Source organism: Homarus americanus, unplaced genomic scaffold, assembly GCF_018991925.1.
Source record: "Homarus americanus isolate GMGI-L3 unplaced genomic scaffold, GMGI_Hamer_2.0 scaffold24523, whole genome shotgun sequence".
Taxonomy (NCBI): domain Eukaryota; kingdom Metazoa; phylum Arthropoda; class Malacostraca; order Decapoda; family Nephropidae; genus Homarus; species Homarus americanus.
In genome coordinates, this window is record NW_024744357.1 from 127,165 (window position 1) to 150,932 (window position 23,768).

At 36.0% G+C, this 23,768-nt stretch overlaps 1 protein-coding gene across 5 annotated transcripts in view; it reads left to right on the plus strand.

Annotated features, from left to right (window-relative positions):
• The first annotated feature begins 514 nt into the window (after positions 1–514).
• LOC121877898 (poly(U)-binding-splicing factor half pint-like) overlaps positions 515–23,768 on the plus strand; it is an 88,960-nt gene continuing 65,706 nt past the window's right edge. For 3 of the 5 annotated variants that reach the window (XM_042383846.1, XM_042383847.1, XM_042383848.1), the window contains exons 1-2: positions 515–619; positions 7,767–7,824. In XM_042383846.1, coding sequence (XP_042239780.1) covers positions 557–619; positions 7,767–7,824 — 121 coding nt within the window. In that variant the 5' untranslated portion in view covers positions 515–556. The remainder of the gene's footprint in view (positions 620–7,766; positions 7,825–23,768) is intronic. The other 2 variants (XM_042383849.1, XM_042383850.1) reach the window with 2 other exon arrangements.

Here is a 23,768-nt window from a genome sequence, read left to right on the forward strand (position 1 = left end):
GGTGAAGAGGATAAAAGAAAAGGAAAAGTCATCAGAGACGTGACCGATCGCCCAAGCGGCTAACGAGCCGATTGGTGGTGAAGAGGATAAAAGTAAAAGTATATTTGTGGTAATAATCACAGTATCTAATATTGAGTATCTTGTTCATTTACTTACTTTTTACTTACTTTTATCCTCTTCATAACTGATCGGCTAAAGTCTATTTTTTATTGACGTAGGGAAAATATTGAAGCAATATTTTGTAATAGTATTTATCATATTTTCAAGATGAGTCACTATAGGTTTCTATAATATTTCAGTGATATATTTAATAATTAAAAATTGTTTTTAGGGTCGATTACTAGAGAGAACAGGAATATTCCTAAATTTTGTTACAAATACATATCTCTTTAAAAATGTTCCTAATTTTAATATTAAATAAGGAAATTATTTCTAACTTATGTTAAATACATTTATGCAGATTAATCGTATTAAATATTCGCATTATTTGGTAAAAATCATCGGCTACAGAGTGGTGATGACCCCGCGGTGACGCGAATCGCGATTGGTAATCAAAATGGCGGCGGAAGTATCTGCACCTCTTCAACCCTCGCTATATAGTAATGGGCACACAATGATGGTAAGAAATCTATATTCTAAGTTGACTGTGTAGGTGTTGAAGGACGTGTAGAGTGTTGTAAACTGAATTTAGTTGAGGAGTGAGTAATGTGTGAAGGAGGAGGAAGAGCGGCAATGTGGGGCCACGTCAAGTATATCACCTTCGGGGGGATCCAAGACGTAAAAATTATTGTGTCTGAACTACGAGTGTCTTTGTTAATTGTAAGTGATATTTACCCAATGTCTGTGGATTTAGCAATGTCGTCACTGTATTGCACTATCTTTACTTTTTATTTTTGTGGTAATATTACCTGACGTGTCCAGCAGGTTACTGTTTTTCTCTATGCTCCTGTTATAATTTACTCAGGCTCTGCTACATTTCACTAGTATGTATGTACTGTTATTATGGGACCTGTTTATAGGGTAAATTTGCGGGGTAAACGTTTACTTAAGTGCTGCAAGCGATTTCGCCAACAAAAAACCAAACAAAAAAACAATGAATTTTGCTGCTTTTTTATTGGAGATAATTTTTTTCTGGGGAGAAAAAGTACTAATGTTTTCCAATCATGGTCAAACATTAGTTTTGGTGAATTTTCTTTATACACCGGTCGTTCTCTCGCTGTTATTAACATGTATTTTGTAATGTACTAAGATCTTTTTCTTCTATGATATTTCAGCTGGAAATTAAGGATAACCAAGATATTAATTTTTCAATATTATTAAATTCGCTCAGTCATAAGTGTCGCCATGTCTTAATTATCTTGAAAAGATGTTATTTGCGCATCACGCATGCACAATATTGACTGGCGTCACAAATGCTGTATCGATATCACTCGATTTTTTTTCGACCAATCACATTTGATTTTTTTCAAAGGAAGCAGCCTGGGCCCTGGGTAATTTCATTGACCAGGCTCACAATGGCTGTGGTGGAGGTTGGTTGTCATTTGTGCTCCTACGATTATTCTAAGTTTATTGCAGAATTTTACAAGAAAGACGATCATTCTATCCAATTCTTATGCATCCCTGGTTCTTCCACTACTAACTAAGGTACAGTATTGTACTTTCAGATATGGCGCACCCCAAAGTTCTTAACTACTGAGACAATTAGGTTAGTTTAAGCTAGGCCTACCGGGGGCTAGGGGTTAGGTTTTGTTAGGTTAGATGATTCGTTTTCTCCCCCACCCAAAAACCTCGCTTTCCCATGCTCCCCAAAACTAGTGATTTCCCTCGGAAATGAATATCAATTTCGTTTGAAACTCATCAAATATTGGAAAAACATGTTTTTAATTTCCAAACAAAGATTGATGTATAAGTAAAAATTGATCTTAGTATTTTCAGCTTTTCCGGAGAAATCAACATCCTCCAATAAATAAAACGGCAAAATTCATGCGGGAAAAATTTTTTTTCCTGCATAAATTTTGCTTTTATGCACACAAAAGAAGCACTAACCTAATCCCCCTCCCTTAGTGGATATGTAATGTAGTCAGTATTTAACTTGTCCTTACATGTATTAAACCTAACCTGACCTAACTCCCTAGCGGTGGAGGGGGGGTCGCCTTGACCTCCCATGAGTTGTTATATAATGTCAGCATTTAAATTGCCCTTATATAACCCTTTCACAGCGAGAAGTTACCCTAAGCTGAATAAAATCGCCTGGCGGTAGCCAGAATAAAATGGCAAGTGCGTGACACGTGGTGAAAGGGTTAACCTAACCCCCCTAGCGGGGAGGGGGGGGGGCCTCGACCCCCCTGAGTGGTTATAAATTATAAAAAAGAAACGCTTCCCCATAAAAGAACATTGTCACTCGCAATTAACAAAAATTATGGTGGAAAAGCAGTGTATTCTTGCAAGAATCATTGGCAGCATGAATCTACTCGTTAACCTTGATTTCCTTCGCAAATGAGTGATACTGAGTTATCACCCTCACACCACAAAATTGCTAGGTAAATTTGCATAATTCTTAATTAAAAACACGTTTTTTGCATAGGTCAGACACTATTCTCCAATGGCATTTCCGTTGGAAATTTATATTTTTTAACTATTTTAATAGATAAATTTACCAACATTATTACTTGTTTAAATTGTGCAGGGCTTTGAAGTTTGTGGAAAATGTGGGGTACAATACTAAAAATGGCACCAAGCAAACCTTAGGAAACCTTGCCTTAGGTTTTCTAACTTAAAAAATTTTTTAAGAATCAATTTAAGAGTCTATGATTCCTTCCTCATCAAAACACAGAAAACAACACACACTGAAAACCGAAAACAACAACAACACATACTAAACACCAAAAACCTAAGGTAAACTTTTTATAGTTTTACGATTTTTAAAGATTAGGAAACCTTATTTTGGTTAAGATTAGTTTTATGCACTAGCCAAGATCTCCTAGGACATGCTATCTATTTACAATCTTACTTTATACACATCCTCAACTTTCCTCCAACCCTCCTGGAAAATTATTGTTTCGATGAAAATCCCCGAATTTTTTTTATACCGTTTTACTCTTATGTTCATAAAAGTTCAGCGTGCGGATTTTTGGACCCCACATTATCTATCTCAAGTGAAGATTAGGTAAACATATTTTTACGTGCTTTCTGCCAAATTTGACCTTCGTTTCCTTGGAAAATTAGTAGTTTTTTTAAATTTCAAAACTACTAGTTTCGCAAGGAAACGAATGTCATTTTTGAAGAACACAAAAATGCATCAGAACTTTTTTTTTAATGAAGAATAGTGTTGGTGCATAAAACGAATCTTTACCGTTATTTTTAGTATTGTACCCCACATTTTCCCTCAACTTCAAAGCCCTTCCCAATTTAAACAAGTAACATTGTTGGTAATTATATCTATTAAAATACTCGAAAAATATAAATTTCCGATGGAAATGCCATAGAAGAAAAGTGTCAGAATACTTAAGTCTGAAATTTGCGAAAAATGTGTATTTAATTAAGAAATTGAGTTGGGCCCACTTATGCAAATTTACCAATTGCTAAAACTTCATTAATACCGTTTACAGACCATTTGTTGATTTCGTAATTATTCGGATCAAGACTGTCTGCTGTTTTTCATTGAAAATGTGTTTAAAATACCCATTTTTCACTGATTTTAGTGGAGGATACTGTATTAAAGGTATGTTGGGAAAAATATGAAAATGCCTGAAATAATGTGCTAACCTAATCTAATCTAACCTACAGTAAATCTTAAATTTCCTATATCTAGAAAACTTAGCATTTACACAAGAAAATTATGAGAACAAAGTAATTAGTGTGACTAAAAACACCCTCATAATTACTGAACCGCTGACGGCCATGTCTCGTATATTAGCCTTCACGGTACATTGTTTACATCTGCCACATCACAACTGATGATGCGACTGTGAGAATGTTATCTTAACTTGCCTATATCTAGAAAACTAGGCTTTTGCCCAAGAAAATGAAAACAAATAATATTAATCAGTGTACAAAACTCTAAAAACGGCCTCCATAACTACCGAACCACTGATGGCCACGAGTTGTATTTTAGCTATTGGTAATTTTTGATGACACAACCACCAATTTTTCATAGAAAACAAATAAAAAAACGTTGCAATTTCACTGTTTTATAGTGAACTCTGTCGTAGTTATGGCAAATGTGTTAAAAAAGTGTTTATTTAAAAGTTTAACTTGACCTAACCTAACCTCAAAAAATGCAGAACTCTGATGATAATATAGTAAGAACATAAACATCAAAACTAATAATGCGTCGGTGGTGTGGTCGTCAATATTAGCCTGGCCGTTGTTTCCAAGGGTAATAGTTTATTGGAGTAGTCTGGCCTTAGCAGCTACTTTACAAACATGCCTTAAAAGATCAAATAGGCAAAATAGTGTGACAAGCTGTTTTGGGCTATTTTGATAGAAAGAGTGGTTTAATTTCATTCATTTTTTACACATGTTTGGGGAGGTGTCCTAGCATGGATTGGAGACTTTCTCTATGATTGCAAGCAGTGTGTAGTGATTAATCGTACAAAATTGTCTTGTGTCATGGGGTACCACATAGTAGTGTATTGGGCCCGTTGTTGTTTGTTTGTTTTGTAAATGACATACCAGAAGCTATATACACTTCTATTGAGATGTTTGCAGATAATGCCAAGTTATTTAGGGAAATTAAGAACCAAAAGGACTGAAGAGCTGCCAAAAGATCTCTGCGAGTTTCAAGATTGGTCAAAGAAATGGCTGCTAAGATTCAATGTCACGAAGCATAACAGGATGCACTTGGGACATACCAATGGTAAGGAGGCATATCATAATATGTCCCAATGAGACGAAGAAACTGCACTAATAGAGACTGAATGTGAAAAGAACCTGGGTGTGTATGTTGACAGTGAACTGACGGTGAATCAAGCAGCTAAATTTTTAGGTCTTATAAGAAGGTCGTTCAGATATCTAGATGGTCCATCTCTCGTAACGATCTTCAAGAGTGAGGTGCTTCCCCATCTGGTCCCCAAGATATGCTAGGGACTGTCAATTAATTGAAAATGTCCAAAGGAGAGCCACGAGACTGGTGCCTGAACTTTGGCACCTCAACTACCCAGAGAAATTAGAGTGCCTGCAGCTGCCTAGCTTATAATACAGACGGGCAAGGGGGGACCTAATTGAGGTGTAAAAACATCTCAAGGGGCACTATTCAGTTGCATCTTCATTCCTGGAGGTGGTGGCCACCCCCCCAGGGGTCACAGCTCAAGGTTGAAGAAGCCACAAGTCCACAAAACTTTGAGGTAGAACTTTTTTGGAGTGAGAGTTGTGAACTCTTGGAATAACCTGCCAGTGTGTGTTGTGAAGGCACCAAGTGTGAGCTGTTTCAAGACAAAATTTGACCAAAACTGGAGCAGAGTCAGATACATTTAGGAGCCGGTGCATGCCCAGTACTTGCCAACAGTGCATAACAGATGTAACTGACCGATCAGTGGCGAAGAGGTTAAGAGTACAGTAAGTAAAAAGTAATACACAGAACCTAATAGAACCTGACCTAACCAAGCAAAGAACCCAACCCAACCTTATCTAACTATCTCCCGACCTGCCATTATATTAAACAAAAAGTATTATTTTGATATTTGAAACCAGTGAAAACAACTATCATGGGTAATTTATGAGTGCAGCACTACCACCAGAAAGAGTTGTTCAATTTCATTAATTTTTTCCACAGATGTTCTTCTCATTATACAGTAGTAAGTAATTTTATATGAGGCGACAACTTTTTATTTGAAATATATATATATATATATATATATATATATATATATATATATATATATATATATATATATATATATATATATATATATATATATATATATATATATATATATATATATATATATATATACACACACACAGCTAGTGACTTACGACGGGGTTAGGGACCCAAATCCAGGTCGTAAGTCAGACATGGTCGTAAGTCCGACATAGATAAAAAATTTTTTTTTTTTTTAATAAAAAATCTACAATGAAATACAGTACAGTAAAAGTAATAAATAATGAGGAATGGATACATACATGAAAGTAATAAATAATAAGGAATGGATACAGTGTGACTGAGCACTTACCTTTAATGTAGTCAGCTGAATGCACATGGGGCCCCCATAATTTTCTAATTATACATGGAGACTACATTAACTGGAAACGTTTCGGTATAGAAAATGCGTGCGTCATTTGAAAAAAAAATGGTCACAACAATAAGTATATATATATATATATATATATATATATATATATATATATATATATATATATATACATATACATACATACATATACATACATACATACATATATATATATATATATATATATATATATATATATATATATATATATATATATATATATATATATATATATATATATATATATATATATATATCACTGTAGGTGCGCGTGATCCAGGTATATGCTGATAACCACAAGGAAAGAAGAAAACACGAAGTTCCCAAGCGCTTGCGTGTAATTCACATCTTCAGGGGTGGGTACAGACTAAGAAGTACAAAACAAGGTGTATATATACAGAGGAGGGTGAGATCAGGTCCACAATGGTCAGGTATTAGGTAATGACCCTACTAATCTTTAAATAGCACCACAAGGTCGCGTGATCAGTTTTTTGCAGTGTTGTAAATTTACCCCACAATTTTACTCATCCTTAATGCCCTGCTCACTATAGGTGATTTATGTTTGTAGATAGAGAAAAGGGTCGAAAAGTATAGTACAGCTACTCCTCGACTTATAACCTTCCACCCCAGTTGTACCAAAAATTTGTCAAATTACGTATTTTCGAGTCCCGACGTTTGTGATCGCGCTGTTTACTGTACTGACAAAGTTTTTGTTTGTAATTACCTTTAAATTGGCTGGCATGCTTAAAAGTGAGAGTTTTGTGGTGCTGAGAAGAAAAAGAGACCCCCATTTTAGTTTTTCTATGTTTTATCTTCGCATTTTCTACTCACGACCTGGATTTGGGTCCCTAACCACGTCGTAAGTCGAGAAGTGGCTGTACTGTACTTATAATTGAAATAAAAAGTTGTCCTGTTGGTTTTCTAAGTTAATATCATCCAAAGAACAACTTTGGAAAATATATACGAAATATATAAACTCATATTGGTGCTAACCTAACCGTCTACTCCACCTTCACTGTAAATTGGGTCAAATATTTTGCCGACATCAGCAAATGATTTAGACATGGAAAATAAATAATTTTGATAGTGATGATAATAAAATTTGGTTAAGTGACCCTTCCTACCATTTCAACCTTGACTCACCAAAGGTGGACAGGGTTTTGAAGCATATCTAAAAGAACCCAACCTGGTCATTGTATTCACCTACTGGGTAATTATTCCACAAACTGGCTTGTGATTTAGACTAAAACCCGACACTTATGTGATTTCGGCTTGCTTTCCAGTGTTTGAGGAATATTAGCCATAAATTGGTTGTTGTGGTAATGTCAGTCTCCTAATTATCCTTTTGCAACAGTACAGTACATATGTTTCACACATTATTTAATAATGTTTTCAGCAGTAGTCAGATGTGGGGAAGGATTTTCTTTTTATGTTTGCAATATTCTAAAGAGATATTAAATTCATTTTGACAATAGGGCCACAATTGTTGCCTTTGGTTATACAGTACTGTATTATATATTTTTGTTATTGCAGATGAATGGGGAAATGGAGATTCATGAACCAGCAGAAAAGAAGATGAGATTAAATGACGGTAAGGTTGCCTCTTCAGGTTTGGCTGTGAGATACATAAATGTATTGATCCACTTGTGTTTTGTGTGTTGTGTGAGGGGGTCTTGAATGTGTTGGTCATCATTTTCTTATTCTTCTCCTCTTGATCACCGAGTTGTCCGGGCCGCCAAGGGTTGTACGTGACATGTACAAGGGAAATTTTAGATTTGGAAAGCATTCATAATTCACCAGTGTTGTTCCCATCTGCCCAAACGTATCTGAACAGTAGTGTCATGATTTTAATCTAGTAGTACAGTATTATAAGTTGAAGAATATCATAGTGTGGGGTCCATTAGTCATAACTTAAAAATAAGGATGTTGTCTGATTTTTATTATTTCTTCTGGCAATGGTGTGCTATCTTAGTTTGAGTTTAAAATTGTAATACAGTAGTGAGAATGAAGATATGTAGTTTTACTAATGTAAAACCGCTGTCTGTCTCTTAAGTACAGTACAGGTACATGTGTTTTACAAGTGTGCAATGAATTGTGTTTTTGGTTTGTTTAGCATCAGAAAATGGCTAGTGCCCCTGTTTTTATAACACTGAAAAAAATTAGGAGTTCTGGTGTTGTATGATATGATGCGCCATGAAAATGAAGGGCGAAAACACCAAAATTACGTTTTGGGTAAAATGCGTTTCAAGTTAAGAAATGTGTAAATAACTCACATGTCACAAAATTTTCATCATTTTGGTGCCATTATTTATGGTTTGAAAGAAACTTTTGTTGTCTGTAGAAATATTATGCAGTGCGCTGATTTTTCATTTTTTTACAATTACACTAATTATAATTACAGTACTGTACAGTACATGGAATAAGTTCATGAAAATAATACCACAAGCAGTTCACATAAAAGTACTGTATACAAACGGTATTGCCGCCATTGACTTACACATACAGGTTGTACCTCTCTAGTCCGGCATTCTGTGGTCCGGAAACTCCCGTGGTCCGGAACGATTTTAGTTTGTCCAATAGGTAGATCGGGAGAATTATTATTATTATTACAGGAGTATTAAATTTTTGCCCCTCAGGCCCCAATGTGGGTCAGTGACCTATGCCCGGGTGGGCTAATCCCCTTAAAAAAAAAAAAAGCCGCGGGAAATTAAGGTTTGTTTACATCCGGCAGTTCGGCTGCTCTCTCTCTCTCTCTCTGCTTGTCTATACAGAGTACAACATTTAACCCTTCAATATATATGAGCAGTAAATAAGTGTTGCTTTCATATTCTTATGTAGAGTAATGACGATATATTTTCACATGTGCACACTTACATACGAGCAGTCTCACTTTTTTTTTACCATTAATGGTTAGCTACTTATATTGTTCCATTTATTAACATTAAATAACATTACAGGTACTTCAAGCAACCATATTCATTTTTTACATTAATTTTACTACAGCTAAACTCAGGGTCTTATTTTCTTCAGTTTTATATGTAGAACCAATCAGTCACTGGTTTCGTAAGCTTTAACATAAACAATGCCGGCAGCGGTCTCGTCTCCTCTAATATTCCACGTATTATTAATAAATTGTATTGTTAATTTTGCACACACGTACATTAATTCAATAAAAACAAATTCAGAAACATTAATTAAAATATATATGAACAGTAAATAAGTGTTGCTTTCATATTCTTATGTAAAGTAATGACGATATGTTTTCACGTGTGCGCATGCGCACTTACATATGCGATCTCTCTTTTTCTTTACCATTATCGTTAGCTACTTCTATTGTTCCATTTATTAACATTAAATAACATTACTTAAAACAACCATATTAATTTTACTACAGCTACAACCAAGGTCTTATTTTCTTCAGTTTTATATGTAGAACCAGTCAGTCACTGGTTTTGTAATCAACGAAAACAATGCTGTGTCATTTCCTCATGTGTTTTAATTTTCTACGTATTATTAATGAATTGTATTGCTCATTTTGCACATATAAACATTAATTCAATAAAAAAGACATTCAGTAATAAACAATAATGAATCTTTTGTACATAAGAGAAATGACGCTGTTTACACGATTATGCACGTCGTCTGCACGTTGGCGGGCCGTTCAAACCCGTCGAAATTCAAGTTTCCGCCGTCAAAATTTTTATTTATTTATTTTTTGTGTGTTCCAATAAAATACGTTAAGAATTAAAAACTCGCGAAATTTGAGAAGCTACTATACGACATTTAACCCTTCAATATGTCTTCAAAGAGACCATGACGCAGAGAAAGTGGTGCTAGTGCTTCCAGGCATAAGCACAAGTCACTATCTATCCAGGAAAAGGGTGAATTTCCATGGTCCGGCAATTTCCATGGTCCGGCACCGGTCAGGTCCCGAGGTTGCCGGACTAGAGAGGTACAACCTGTACTACGCCCAACCTATGTGTGCGCGTTAATTCTGCTGATCGGCTAGTCCGCCAATACAGTACAGGTACTCCTCGACTTACGACCACCTGGACATACTACTGCCGCAGTCGTATAAAATATTTTTCAAATTACTGTACATATTTTTGAGTCCCGGCGTTAGTGATCGCGTTGGGTCCTGACAAAATTTTCGTTTGTAATTCCCTTTAAAATGGCTGCCAAGCGTAAAAGTGTGAGTTTTTGTGGTGCTGAGAAGAAAAAGGGATATCCATTTTAGATTTTCTATGTACAGGTTGACAATCCCTTATCCGAAATCCTTGGGACCAGAGGCATTTTGGATTTCGGAATTTTTCGGTTTTCAGAATGGTTCGTTTTTTTTTTTTTTTTTAACCCATCCGGGCACAAGTCACTGACCCACATTGGGGCCTGGGGGGCGAAAATATAATAATAATAATAATACAGGTAATAATAATAATTCATAGGTCTAGGTCATGTTACTCACTTTTTATCTTTTTTTTCATTCTTGTATTTCTTTATTATTATTATTATTATTATTATTATTATTTTATTAATACAGTATTATTGTTATCATTATTAATTTATTTTGGTGTATTTTTTAATTAAAATTTTTATTTACTATGAATAATTACAGGTACGTATTATTATAATTACTGTGTGTGTGTGTATATATATATATATATATATATATATATATATATATATATATATATATATATATATATATATATATATATATATATATATATATATATATATATATATATATATATATATATGTGTAAATTGTAATTTACATATTCATATTATGCTAGAGCGCCCACAAAACATGAGAAACGTTTGAGTCCCCCAGTAGAGATGTCGTTCTCTATCCACTTCAGGATGTCTTAGTCCTCCGTTTTCTTTTTGTGTACTCGCTCAGGGACTCAAGTATTTCTGTATATGACACAGGATGATAAGGGAATTTGAATTTATTTGTTTATTTATTTATATATAATATACTGTAATATATTAAATATACTGCAAGTATTTTCTTTAATTTATATACGTGTTTCGCGAAAAAGGGAGGCTACATTTATGGTGATCGTTAAGGACCAAACTCCGAATCCATGACGTGACTTCTGTTCATTATTTATATCCTAAATTTACCACTGTAGGTAGTTTCAAGAATTAATGCAGTCATTTACTGAATATTCTTTGCAAAAAAATAAATTTTAAATGAATTATTTATAAGAGATAAGTATTATGATCAGTAAATATACAGATATGCATTACTGACCACCTCCGAACACAAGGACGGCTAAAAATAGCCACAGGCGGTCACAGTCAAGGTCACTTTCCCTTTCTTGTCACTGGCAAATGGGGGTGGGATGATAATAGCAGCTGTGTTTATTACGGTATGTTAGACTGGTTTATAATACATTTTTATTATTTTAATATACAGGTAATCTTCATTTTAATCCAGCTTCCCAAACGTAATTTTCAGTATAAAATAATTAGTGGTACTGTAGGACCTTGTGAGTGGTTTACTGTACAGTCAACCCTCACTTTACGCGGTTAATTCAACCCACAGGGTACCGCGGAAAGTGAGAAACGCTTAAAGTGAACAACATAACATATGGGATTAATTGAAATAGAGACCGGGCCGACCCCCAAACTCCACTTTTTGACGACACACAACTATGTTGTAGTAAAGATATTATCTTAACTTTATGATGGTATGCACACACAATTAATAATTACGAGAAATATCAATAATATTAGTTTTTTTAACACTTACATTAGTAGAAAAGATGGCTGGGCACACGGGGATGGGGGGTTGGTTCCGAGGCAGAGGGCAGATTATTGGCCCTCATCTGTATCACTTGTATCAATTGTATCACTATCCACCACAGAGGCTTGCAGGGCCTCTTTGTCAAACCCCTCAAAGTCCATATAAGTCCATATCCTCACTATAATTATCACTATCACTGACTTGGGCCGGCTGTGGTGGGTGGCGGGTGAAGAACTCAGTACACCTAGACCCCGACTTACGACCGTCGGGACTTACGACCGCATTTTCTATACCGAAACGTTTCCAGTTAATGTAGTCTCCATGTATAATTAGAAAATTATGGGGGCCCCATGTGCATTCAGCTGACTACATTAAAGGTTAAGTGCTCAGTCACACTGTATCCATTCCTTATTATTTATTACTTTCACTGTACTGTATCCATTCATCATTATTCATTACTTTTACTGTACTGTATTTCATTGTAGATTTTTTATTAAATTTTTTTTTTTTTTTTTTTTTTTTTTTTTTTTTTTTTTTTTTTTTTTTTTTTATCTATATCGGACTTACGACCATGTCGGACTTACGACCTGGATTTGGGTCCCTAAACCCGTCGTAAGTCGGGGTCTAGGTGTAATGTTTTGATGACTGGGCGACCGTGTGGCACCCTGCTCGCACCACTTACACAACATGGCGGATGGCGGGAGGTTTGGATCCAAAAATGGCGCGGCTCGCCAGCCGCTCTCCGCGTAAAGGGGTACACGCACAGCGGAATGCGAGCATTCCTGTTTCGGCAGGGTACCGCGTAAACGTGGAAACGCGGAATGTGGGACCGCGTAAAGCAAGGGTTGACTGTATACATAAATATTACATAAATTATTTCTGCAATTCTTCACAAACAAAACACATAAATCAATTGAATATGTGATGTCGAACGTGAACTGTAAACACTGTGTATGATGTAAAGAGAGCGCGGGTGTAAAACGCTATGCAATTTGATTTTCTCTTTTATGTAAAATTTTACAATTTACTTATAATATATAGGTATACTGTATACATAAATATTTCATACATTATTTCTGCAATTGTTCACAAACAAAACACATAACTCAATTGAACATGTGATGTCGAACGTGAACTGAAGCCACAACAACCGTTTGAGTGGAATCGCGTTAGAGCAAACGAGTTCGCGTTTTACAAATATCGTTCCTCAATTCATAAATCGCGTTCGAGCAAATTCGCATTGTCAAAACACGCGTTATAGCAGAACTCACTGTACTGTAAAAATGTAAAAATACTCTTTGTGTTCAAGAGACCCACAAGCAAGATGTTTCCTCCACTGAACAGAGATACAAACTGAGGCCTTGGTGGGTGAGTGAAGTGACTGATGGGTGCACCAAAAACTAGTTCCCTGTACTGCAATTATGTTAATACTGTATGTGTTAAAATGACTAAAAATTTTAATATAAAACTTGTAAAATTATTGAATAGTACAACCATCTTGATATTTACTCCAATTTTAATGAATGTAGGCCCTAGAACCGATTTCTGAATTGGCGGACTAATCTTCCAGCTAGTGAGCAAGCCAAAGCATGTCGAAACATTTTCGTAAGAATTTCGTAAACCGAATTTTTGTTCGTTAACCGAAATGAAGATTCTTAGGGAAGGTAATTCGTTAACCAAAATTTCGTTAACCGAGGGACCACTGTACATACAGTACTGTATATCGTAATTGTTATATTTGAATGAGTAAATAGGAATTACCTCAGGCTGTGTTAAGGGTTTAGAATAGTGATCAATGAAATAAATTGTATTGGAGGACCTGTAATGGTCTTCTTTATGCTGAGTGTACAATAAATTGTACTGACAAGTAAATATAGTGTCTGTTTAATACTAAGAATGTCCTTATGTACTTTATTAGCATTGTCAGCCTATAATCTGTACTTAAAGAGCATATAGGATATATCTACTGGCTGTTTCCTTGTAAATGTTCCACATACTGTACTGTATTGAAAAGATTTACGTAATTATTCTTCATACTGGACTACCTAGATTAGTGTTCATGTATTCCAGAAAAGGTTTGGTGTTAAATTACATTTGGAAGTACTGTACAGTATTTGTATTCATTCGTTGAATATGTAAACTTGTGTGACAAGTCAGTTTTAGAAGATTTTTTTTTTTTTTTTTTATACTAAACATTATAAGCACCTGACTTTTCTTGGTAATTTTACATTAAGTATTTTGTTAATGGTATACAGAAGTCAGGAGTTTACTGTAATTCTTAAGAATGTTTGTATTTTTAACTTTCAAACTGTTTTATCTCAAAAGGCACTTTTCTGGGATCAGAGAGTTAAGATCTTGAATTTTACCCTGCACCAGTGACAAGTCTAGGAAGGTGAAAGTACTGGGTGCCTATTAATTTTGAAAGCCATGTCAGATTATTTGACTTGTTTTATTTAACTTTTAGTTGTTTTAGGGAAGATCACCCTAGTTTTATGAATTGTATTTATATACAGTATAAGCTTTGGATAGAGCTCCCTTTTAACTTGGCTTATAGATAAATAAGTTAAGGGGTTAAGTTACAAAACCAAAATGATATTTTCTCCATTTATTGATAAATTAAAAAGGTCACAGGCTATGAGTAAAAGTACTGTAATTAAACTGTAAGCTGTGAGTGTTAGTTAAGGACAGGGCTCAGCTGAGCTGAGTTAAGTCACCCGTCCGATTCTCGTGAGGCTCAAGTGTAGACTGGCTGGTGAAGGGAGATGCCTGTGAGGGAGAGGTCCTCTGAAGGAGAAGCTGGGCTAACCCTACATTCTCAAGGTCGGCCTACTGATAGAGGAATTTCCTCTCAACAGCACATGGCAACTCACAGCTTATGGAAAATTACCGTGGGGTAATGTATTAACCCAAATTTATATAATTGTTATTGCCATGAGACGGGAGCTAATACATGTGTACTGTACTGTACACTATTGGCATTTTACAAGACATGTATTCAGCCATTGATATTTACTCAATTTGTTTATTCAAATTAGAAATAATTCCTGTACTATTGGGTAAGAATTTTGTAGGACTTCCAGAGAAATATTATTTTAAATTTCTTTTATTGATCAGGGGCTGTGCACCATCTTTTGATGCGAGTGTGGGGATGGAGGGAGTAAAGCCTCTCATCAGACAGGTTCAAAGCTTAGCTATGATAGATTTTCAGCCAAGTATAACAGGTTCTAAACCTAACTTTGATTGTTCTTGGGATTAACTATACCAAGTCTCTGGTGTAAGTAATATATGTATACTTGGCCTAAAGAGACTCACATCATATGACTTGTTTGAAAAGCAAAATGAGAATTGTTTTCATACAGTATATATTTTTTTAATACTGTACTTATCTGGAGGCCTGTAGCTTGAACTAATTTCATCAGCACACAGACTGAGGTTCAGAATATTGGAATCCAAAGAATAAAGGGGTACATAAGTCCCCCCAGACCCCTCAAAAATCATTATCATTATACAGTACAGTACTTTAAACCTATAAGCAGAAGTGGAATAATTCATCATTACAAAATATATTACTTTAATAATAAAGGTGAAAAAAATTGAAAATACGGCTGCACTATTAACACAAACCACACTCTTATGTTAATGTAGATGGAGGGAAATGTGGATGTTTAGGACACCACCTGAAGTTATGCTATGATCGGATATACTGTAGTGGTGTATGTGCACATACAAATATGCACATGTACTGTACTTGTAGATTAATTATTAATTTAATCATATTAAAGTAAATTGTACTTTATTCACCTTCAGTTAATTATAAAATGCTCTAGATACCTGCCATTTTTATTGTTTGTCTGGGAACTGAATAGGCTGCAGAGGTGAGGTTGAGGTGTATAGCTGTTGTTATACTGTAACACTATTGTATAGTATACAATATACTGTATTCATTGCAGGATATAAATAGTGTGATACCTATAAAACAAACACTGTAAACATATAACTAAAAAAGATGCCATGGACAAAACTAATATCTAACAACAACAATAGATAAAAGTTTATTCATTGATTATGTTGTGGTGATGATTATTAGCCTTATTGTAGATGGCAGGTAGAGTTGTAAAAAGTACTGGACATTGCTACTAAAGTAAATTGTTTCATTAGCAAAATGTTACTCCAGTAGAAGTATCCAAAGTTCAATATACTCAAGTAGAAGTAAAAAGTATGTCATTCATAAAGTACTCAAGTACTGAAAGTAAAAAGTAACTATGAAATTATTATTTCTCATATTAAATTAAGTCCACAGTAAATTATAAAAAACTAGTTAGCTAAAGTATTACTCATGTATATTTGCAAATCTTTCTCGATATGTTCATAGAACTGTAGTTATTTAATGAAAGCAAATGCTTAAAATCTGAAACTCTTTGGAAGTGTAGAGGGCTTTGAAAGCCAGGGAAAATGGGGTTAAAACAGTAAGTGATTTAAAAAAATTGAGACAAAATATGATTCATGCAAACTCCCAAAGAAAATGATGACATTAAAAGGATAATTCTGATGCAGCATTGCAGCATTCCTAGGTTAGACTTTTGGGGGTTGCCTCTTCTACCTATTGGTTTGATTTTTTGAAAAGGCAGTTTGGGGGGGTTGCATGATCCAATTCTTGGCTCAGAATTTTGAAAATCAATCAATGCATGCTTAACCCCACATATTCCCTGGTCTTCATAGCTCTCCCCACTAGATTCAGGTAAAAAAAGAGATGTTGAGCTCTTCTAAGTAAATTACCATGTACATGTATATAATATGTATAGATAGACAATTGCTTTAATATTATTACAGTCTCTCCTCGACTTACGACGGGATTCCGTCCCGACGACCAGGTCGTAAGTCGAATTGGTCGTTAGCCGAAAAAGTGAAAATAATTCATAGAAGTTCTAATATGAATTACAGTACAGTAAAAGTAGTCAATAATGAAAAATTAATAAAGTGTTATTGTGCATTTACCTTTAATGTAGTCAGCTGAATGCACACGGGGCCTCAATAATGTTTTAATTAAGCATGTAGACTACATTAATTCGATGAAGCAGAGGAGGAGACATGGCTGGGTGGGTCATCGAGTTCACTTTCTTCAGACAGGCTAACATACTTGCTCGTTGAAGGTATTGGATCATCTTTAGGGAGTGAAGAGGCAGCAGTGGTGGGGTGTGAGGAGACAGCAGTGGGGGATTTCTTAAAAAAATATGTCCAGTTTAGACTGCACAGTTTGCCTTTTCTTTTCATTGTAAATCTCCCTGTAGCAAGCAAGTGCATCTTGGATCAGTCTGTCAACTTTTGCAAAATGCTCAACATTTTGATCCATTTCTTCTAACATTTGCATCCCCTTATTAACAGTAGCAAATGCCTCTGCCATTTGTTTCACTGAAAACTTTTTGGGGGGTGCAGATTCTTCTTTTACATTTTGTCTCTCTTCTTCCTCTGCAATTTTCTGTGCATCCAGTTCAGTAATATCCTCGTTACTTAGCTCTTCTGCTACATTTTCCACCAACTGTTCAACATCTTCATTATCAATTTCTTCCTCCATCTGTTTACCCATCTGCACTATCTTGTTACTAATCTCAGAAATTGCTTCATCTTCATTAAGTCCTTTGAAACTGTTCACATATCTTTTCAGGACCTTCTTCCATATTCCATACATGCACTGACCTGTAACCCCATCCCATGCTGCAGCTATGCTCTTAGTACATTGCAAAGTGTCGTAGTCCTTCTAAAACTCTCATTAGTGTTTTCTCACTGTCGGTAGCAGCAATAGCCTGAGTGAAGGTCGTACATAAATAATAGGCTTTAAAAGCAGCAATAGCACCTTGATCCATGGGTTGGATGATAGAGGTAGTGTTAGGTGGAAGGTAGACTACCTTAACATCAGGGTGCAGGTCGTCCAGGTGTGGTGGGTGTCCTGGAGCATTATCTAAAAGTAATAAAATCTTGAATGCAACCCCTTGTTGCAGACAATACTCCTTGGCTCGTGGAATGAAACAACTAAGGAATCAATCCTCAAACAGTGCTAGGGTCATCCATGCTTTCTTATTACTGCAATAAAACACTGGCAGTGTGTGCTTGCTGACATTTTTAAAAGCCCTTGGGTTCTCTGAATGATATATCAAGAAGGGTTTTACCTTGAAACCAGCTGCATTCCCCCCCAACAGAAGTGGGATTCAGTCCTTGAATGCCTTGAATCCCGGCATGGTTTTCGCTACTTTGTGCATGTATGTCCGTTCTGGCATGCGCTTCCAGAATAAGCCAGTTTCATCCACATTAAATATTTGCTCAGGCAAATAATTTCCCTCCACGATGACACGATCTACCTCCTTCTTAAAGCTTCAGCAGCTCCCACATCAGCACTTGCCGCTCCACTCACCTTTACACTATGCAAACTGTAACGGTTCTTAAACCTTTGGAACCACCCATGACTTGTTGTGAAGTTATGGTCGTATTCATCTCCTGCCTGCTCCTTCAGGCTTTCGAAAAGGCTTCTTGCCTTAGCTTGTATGGTTAGAAGGCTTAAGGGGGGTACTGTACACGCTTTTGCAGCTGATCTTCCATCCACATTACAAGTAATTTCTCCATCTCATGAAGAGGACCTTGTCTTTTTTTCGTTATTATTGTTACCTTTATAGGTGCTGATCCTTTCACTACCTCACTAATTCGTTCCTTGTCCTTCAAAATCGTTGATATCGTCGAGTGAGAGAAGCCAAGGTCGCGTGAAATGGCTGCTACTGTTTTCCATTTTCATATTGCATTATTATTTTCATTTTCATCTCAAAAGTAATGGACTGTCTCGTTTTACTTCTCAGTACCACGAGAACTCTCACTTTTACGCTTGCCAGCCATTTTAAAGGGAATTAGAAACGAAAATTTTGTCAGTACACAGCGCGATCACTAACAACGACGGCCAAACACCAACTGAGTGGGCTACGACGTGGATGCTGTACACCACGAGGCGGCCCGGCCCATGCTGTTGTACGGCGTCACATTACGACAAAACGTTTCGGGACTTGAAAATACGTAATGTGAAAACTATTTTATACGACCACGGCGGTTGTATGTCCGGGTTGTCGTAAGTCGAGGAGAGACTGTACAGTATACTGTATTGTATTGTGGAAGATATGTGAACATTCCCAAGTTCTGACTCTCACCATTACCTAACTCCCAACTTTGTCAAGTATTCAGAACATTATTAAAGTGAACCCTCGAAGATCCAGACTAAAAAGGGGGGGGGGGCACCTGTCTGAGAAAGTCGATTTTCCTTATCTTCTGGCGAATGCACTAAATGTATAAGAACGATAAATTATAAACAGCACCAAAAATACAGTACACCATTTCCCCCATTAATGTCATTTCATTATAAGGTCATTGAAAAAAGAATAAGTATGAAAATGATAAATATACGACAATTTTTAAAAATTCAGTACGAAGGCGCTCAATGCCTGATTGTGACAACAGCTGACTGTGTAAGCAACCAGTGTAGGTGCCATATTTGTTTGTTGTTAAGTGGCTGGTTTATGCTCTTCCAACATTCACTCAAAATCCATTACTAAATTTATTTGAGCCCTAGAACAATGAATGCTAAACGTGCATTATGCATCACTACTGGTTGTGCTCATAGAAAGAAGGGGGAAAAGTGTTACATTAGAAGTTAAATTAAATGTGTTGAAGACATTTGAAGGACAGCGAGCTGTGGACATAGCAAGAGCTGTCAGTTTGCAGCCTACAACTGGAGGTAAGAACAATTTGTGGAAACGTAGAAAATATCAAATCATGTGCTAAAAGTGTTAGTCCATTATCTGCTACAAAGTGAACTTGCAACTGATGTGGCATTATAGAAAATATGGAAAGATTGCTGAACTTGTGGATTGAGGAGCAACATCAACAAAACTTTCCACGTTCGTTGCTCTCCAATACAGGTGAAAGTTTTGAATTTATTTGAAACATTAAAACAAGAAGAAGGTGATAGCGCTGAAAGTGAAACATTTGTGGCAATTTGTGAAAAAATATTTGACCAGAAATGTTCCCAAGGAACATAACCCATATTTATATCAGTCTGTCTGTGGTAAAATCGTTTTCACATAACGTTTCACTTAAAAGTCGTGGTTTTCAGGAACCTAACAAAGACGTTAATGGGGGAATAGGTGTACAGTACCGTGTTTTACAGCATATAAAATGCACCACCTATTTTAGTAGGCAGTACAGGTATTTAGGAAAAAACTTTTGTGCGTATTTTGCTCCTGTAGCCAACACCAACACACGTAAGTCCGTACATGTGAAAACATCGTTATTTCTCAACATAAGAATATGAAAGCAACACTTATTACTGTTCATATATGTTTTAAATAATACTTACTATAATGTAAAACCAAAATTCTACTCACCAAGTCTAAAACATAAGGACAGCAAATGAATGTTGTGCGAGTTTTTACTCAGATGACGAAGTCATCAGGTTCAACTCTGGCTGAAGCTGTAGCTTTCCATAAAGATGTCATAGCTGTTGCTGAAACTGTTACTGAACCTGTAGTTGTTGCTGAAGCTGCTTATGATGCTGAATTTGATGGTTTAGCTGAAGTTGATGGTTTAGGCCTTCGAATAATAAAGCTGCTGAAAGAACCATGCACAGCTGCTTTCTTTTCTCATTATGCATCTTTATGTAATGTCCCTGTTAATTTTAATGCTTTGTTCTATTAACGGATCCACTTCAGAAAATATGTTCATTGCTTGCTCCATATAATACCTCTCGCCTTTTCTCTATCGTTTTAACACATCTAGTTTCTCAGCAGCTAAGCTTACACACTTTCTATTAGCTTTTGAACCAGCACTACCATCACTTGCTCTCTTGCTCATGTTGAATAGAGATGCAAAAATGCTGTAAGCAACCTGAGAATGTTTTTCCTCTTTTCCTGTTCAGATGAGTGAAAACAAAAGGCCCGCCAAGCTGCGACTTTTTATACTAGTGATGCTGGCGTCACCACTTTCAAGCCCAGCAGTCTGTGTGCAAGGCGTGTTTTTTTGTTGTTGTGTTTTGTATAATACATATTGGGATTTAGTTAGTATTTCTATGAAAATATAATTTTGTTTTATTTTTTATTTTATTTTCGTTGTATATACGAAGAAAATAATGGTGTAAATTGAATTGGGTCCAAAATTAACCATGGTCTTAAATTTGAATCGTCGTTATCAGAGGCTTTCCTGTACTGTATTGCCAAATCAGTAAATAAAAGCCAAATGAAAGTTTTAACACAGGCGCCATTTGAATACACTCCGTGCTTCATCATAGCAATGGAGACCCGCTGGGACACCGATTTCCTAGCAACACTCTCCACCACCTACACTGCACTCTCTTCCCACTCCCTCACTGAGCCAGCTCACTCATGTTCAAAGAAATGTATCGTATTTGCCGGCATATAAAACACACCCCTATATTACAAGAATATTTTATGGAATATTTTTTTTGTACATTTCATCATACAATTATTGAATGTGATTTTAAGGTATTTTTTTTTTAGGGGAAAACATGTAATTTTGTGCATGTAAATACAATATATACTGGAATCAATTAGGAAATAATTTTTAATAACTCTATCTCTGATCAGAGCAGCTGTGTGGATAGTTTATATTTTAGTCGAGAGAATTACCAACAGGATGTGAAACTCGTATTTTTGGCTGTGATGTTTTGTGTTGCCGCGATCTGCCACCAGGGTGTAGCACCATCGCTATTGTTTTGGCGCCATCAACTCGTTGCAAATGGCTGACTGGAGGCTGAACTTTCTGTTAACATTTCTTTAATCTTTCTAGAGGCATTTTTCATGTAGATAATAAACACCTGTTTCTTAAAGATAATACAGTCATCAAATAATGTAAGACATGTGTCTGGTGTGGGTTATGTATGCTGGGGAAGGAGGTACAGTGAGATGTTGTGAGCTTCCCTCTGCCGTTAAGCCAATGTAAGCCATTATTTATGTCCTTGGCAAATTTGTCATAAGTTTGTGATAATAGATTGTGAGAATTTGGCTTGTTTTTCATTATTTTATTATTAGTAACATTATTAGTAACACAATTTTTGTGCTTAGTGGACTACTGCTCGTCCCAGACTCCCTAGCTAGGCACCTCCTCCTACAGCGCTCGGCCTCCTATCCACAATACGGGTGCATTAGACGCAAGGTGATTTGTGACACATTTAAAAAAAAAACTCATCTTATACGCTGGCAAATACTGTATATTCCTTTACGTGTTTGCCCTTAGGACAATGATTTCTTTTACTTTTTTCACATAAATGTGTAGGATGGTGTGTACATGTAACAGAGTAAAAATCGATGAAGAAAATATATCTACCCAAAAATACGAGTTGAAAAACAACCATAACATTTCACAGCTTGGCTCAGTAGCCTGGTAGCTACAGTGATGAGCCTAACCTGGCTAAAATGCCATGATTAATCACTATTATATTGTAAACACTAATAAAAACAGTAAATCCAGTGAAATGTAGCAGGAAGCGAGGAGAGTTACAACAGCAGATGATGTTCAACTAGCGGTCACTCACTTCCCTCACTAGTACCTGTTGCCAGGCATAAGTTTGAAATATGTATGGGAGAAATACATGTTGAAAACCATGATTGGCACAGTGATAAACAAATTATATAAACCAGGCATTTATCTACAGTAATGTAATAAGAAACATTATACATGTACAGTCGACCCTCGTTAATTCGGATCCCTTTAATCCGGATTTCGGATAATTCGGACAAAATCAACTTTTTTTTTTCTTTTTTTTTTAGATTTGTAGGAATATTACCTACGCGGACCTTAAGCTAAAATGCTGGTCCACCCACTGCTGGGATAAAACACCAGCGTCTTTTTGGTTAAATGTAACATCTCCACCACTAGTGTGGGGGAGGGATGCAAATTTTAGCTTCAGACATGAAAAATATTTACCATTTACTGCCAGTAAACAATGGAAACGTAAAATATGTACCAATTAGAAATGAAAAGTTGTGCAGTTCCTTCAGCAAATGAAGCTCACCAACTTACAATAGGCTAAATTACCTTACAACGTGTTTTCAGTAGTCTATGTTGAAGTTCTTAGCACAGGCTAACTTATCATATCATATACGGTATCACAGTTCTCATTGATCTACAAAAAATACCGGCAATAAAAACCTTTTCGATATTTCACACTTAATATAATACCCGGTAATCTACTTCAACCTCCTATTGTTTACAACGACGCATGACACACCACCAGCTGTTGAGTATCAGCTAGACGGTACACGTGTTTTTCGAATCGTTTTCAGTTAAAAAACTGTTACATCACATGTATATTTTACCTTAACTGTGCCTGAATGAATGTATTCTCGGAAATAAATAGTAGTTTTGCTGAAACGTGATGTATTTCAATGTAAAATAGGATAAAATACATGACGAAAACAAAAGACTTTACCTATGCTTCCGATGTTCTTGAGATGTTATTCGTTTTTTTAATAGTTTTCGGTTAAAATACTGTTATATTACAATGATATTCTATTCATACTGTGCTCTATATACTACATTCACGGAAATGTAATATTTTTGCTGAAAGCGGCGCGAGCAGGGTGCGCACAAGGTCGCCCAGTCATCAAAACATTACTGAGTTCTTCACCCGCCACCCACCACAGCCGGCCTATGTCAGTGATAGTGAGGATATGGACTTATATGGACTTTGAGGGGTTTGACAAAGAGGCCCTGCAAGCCTCTGTGGTGGATAGTGA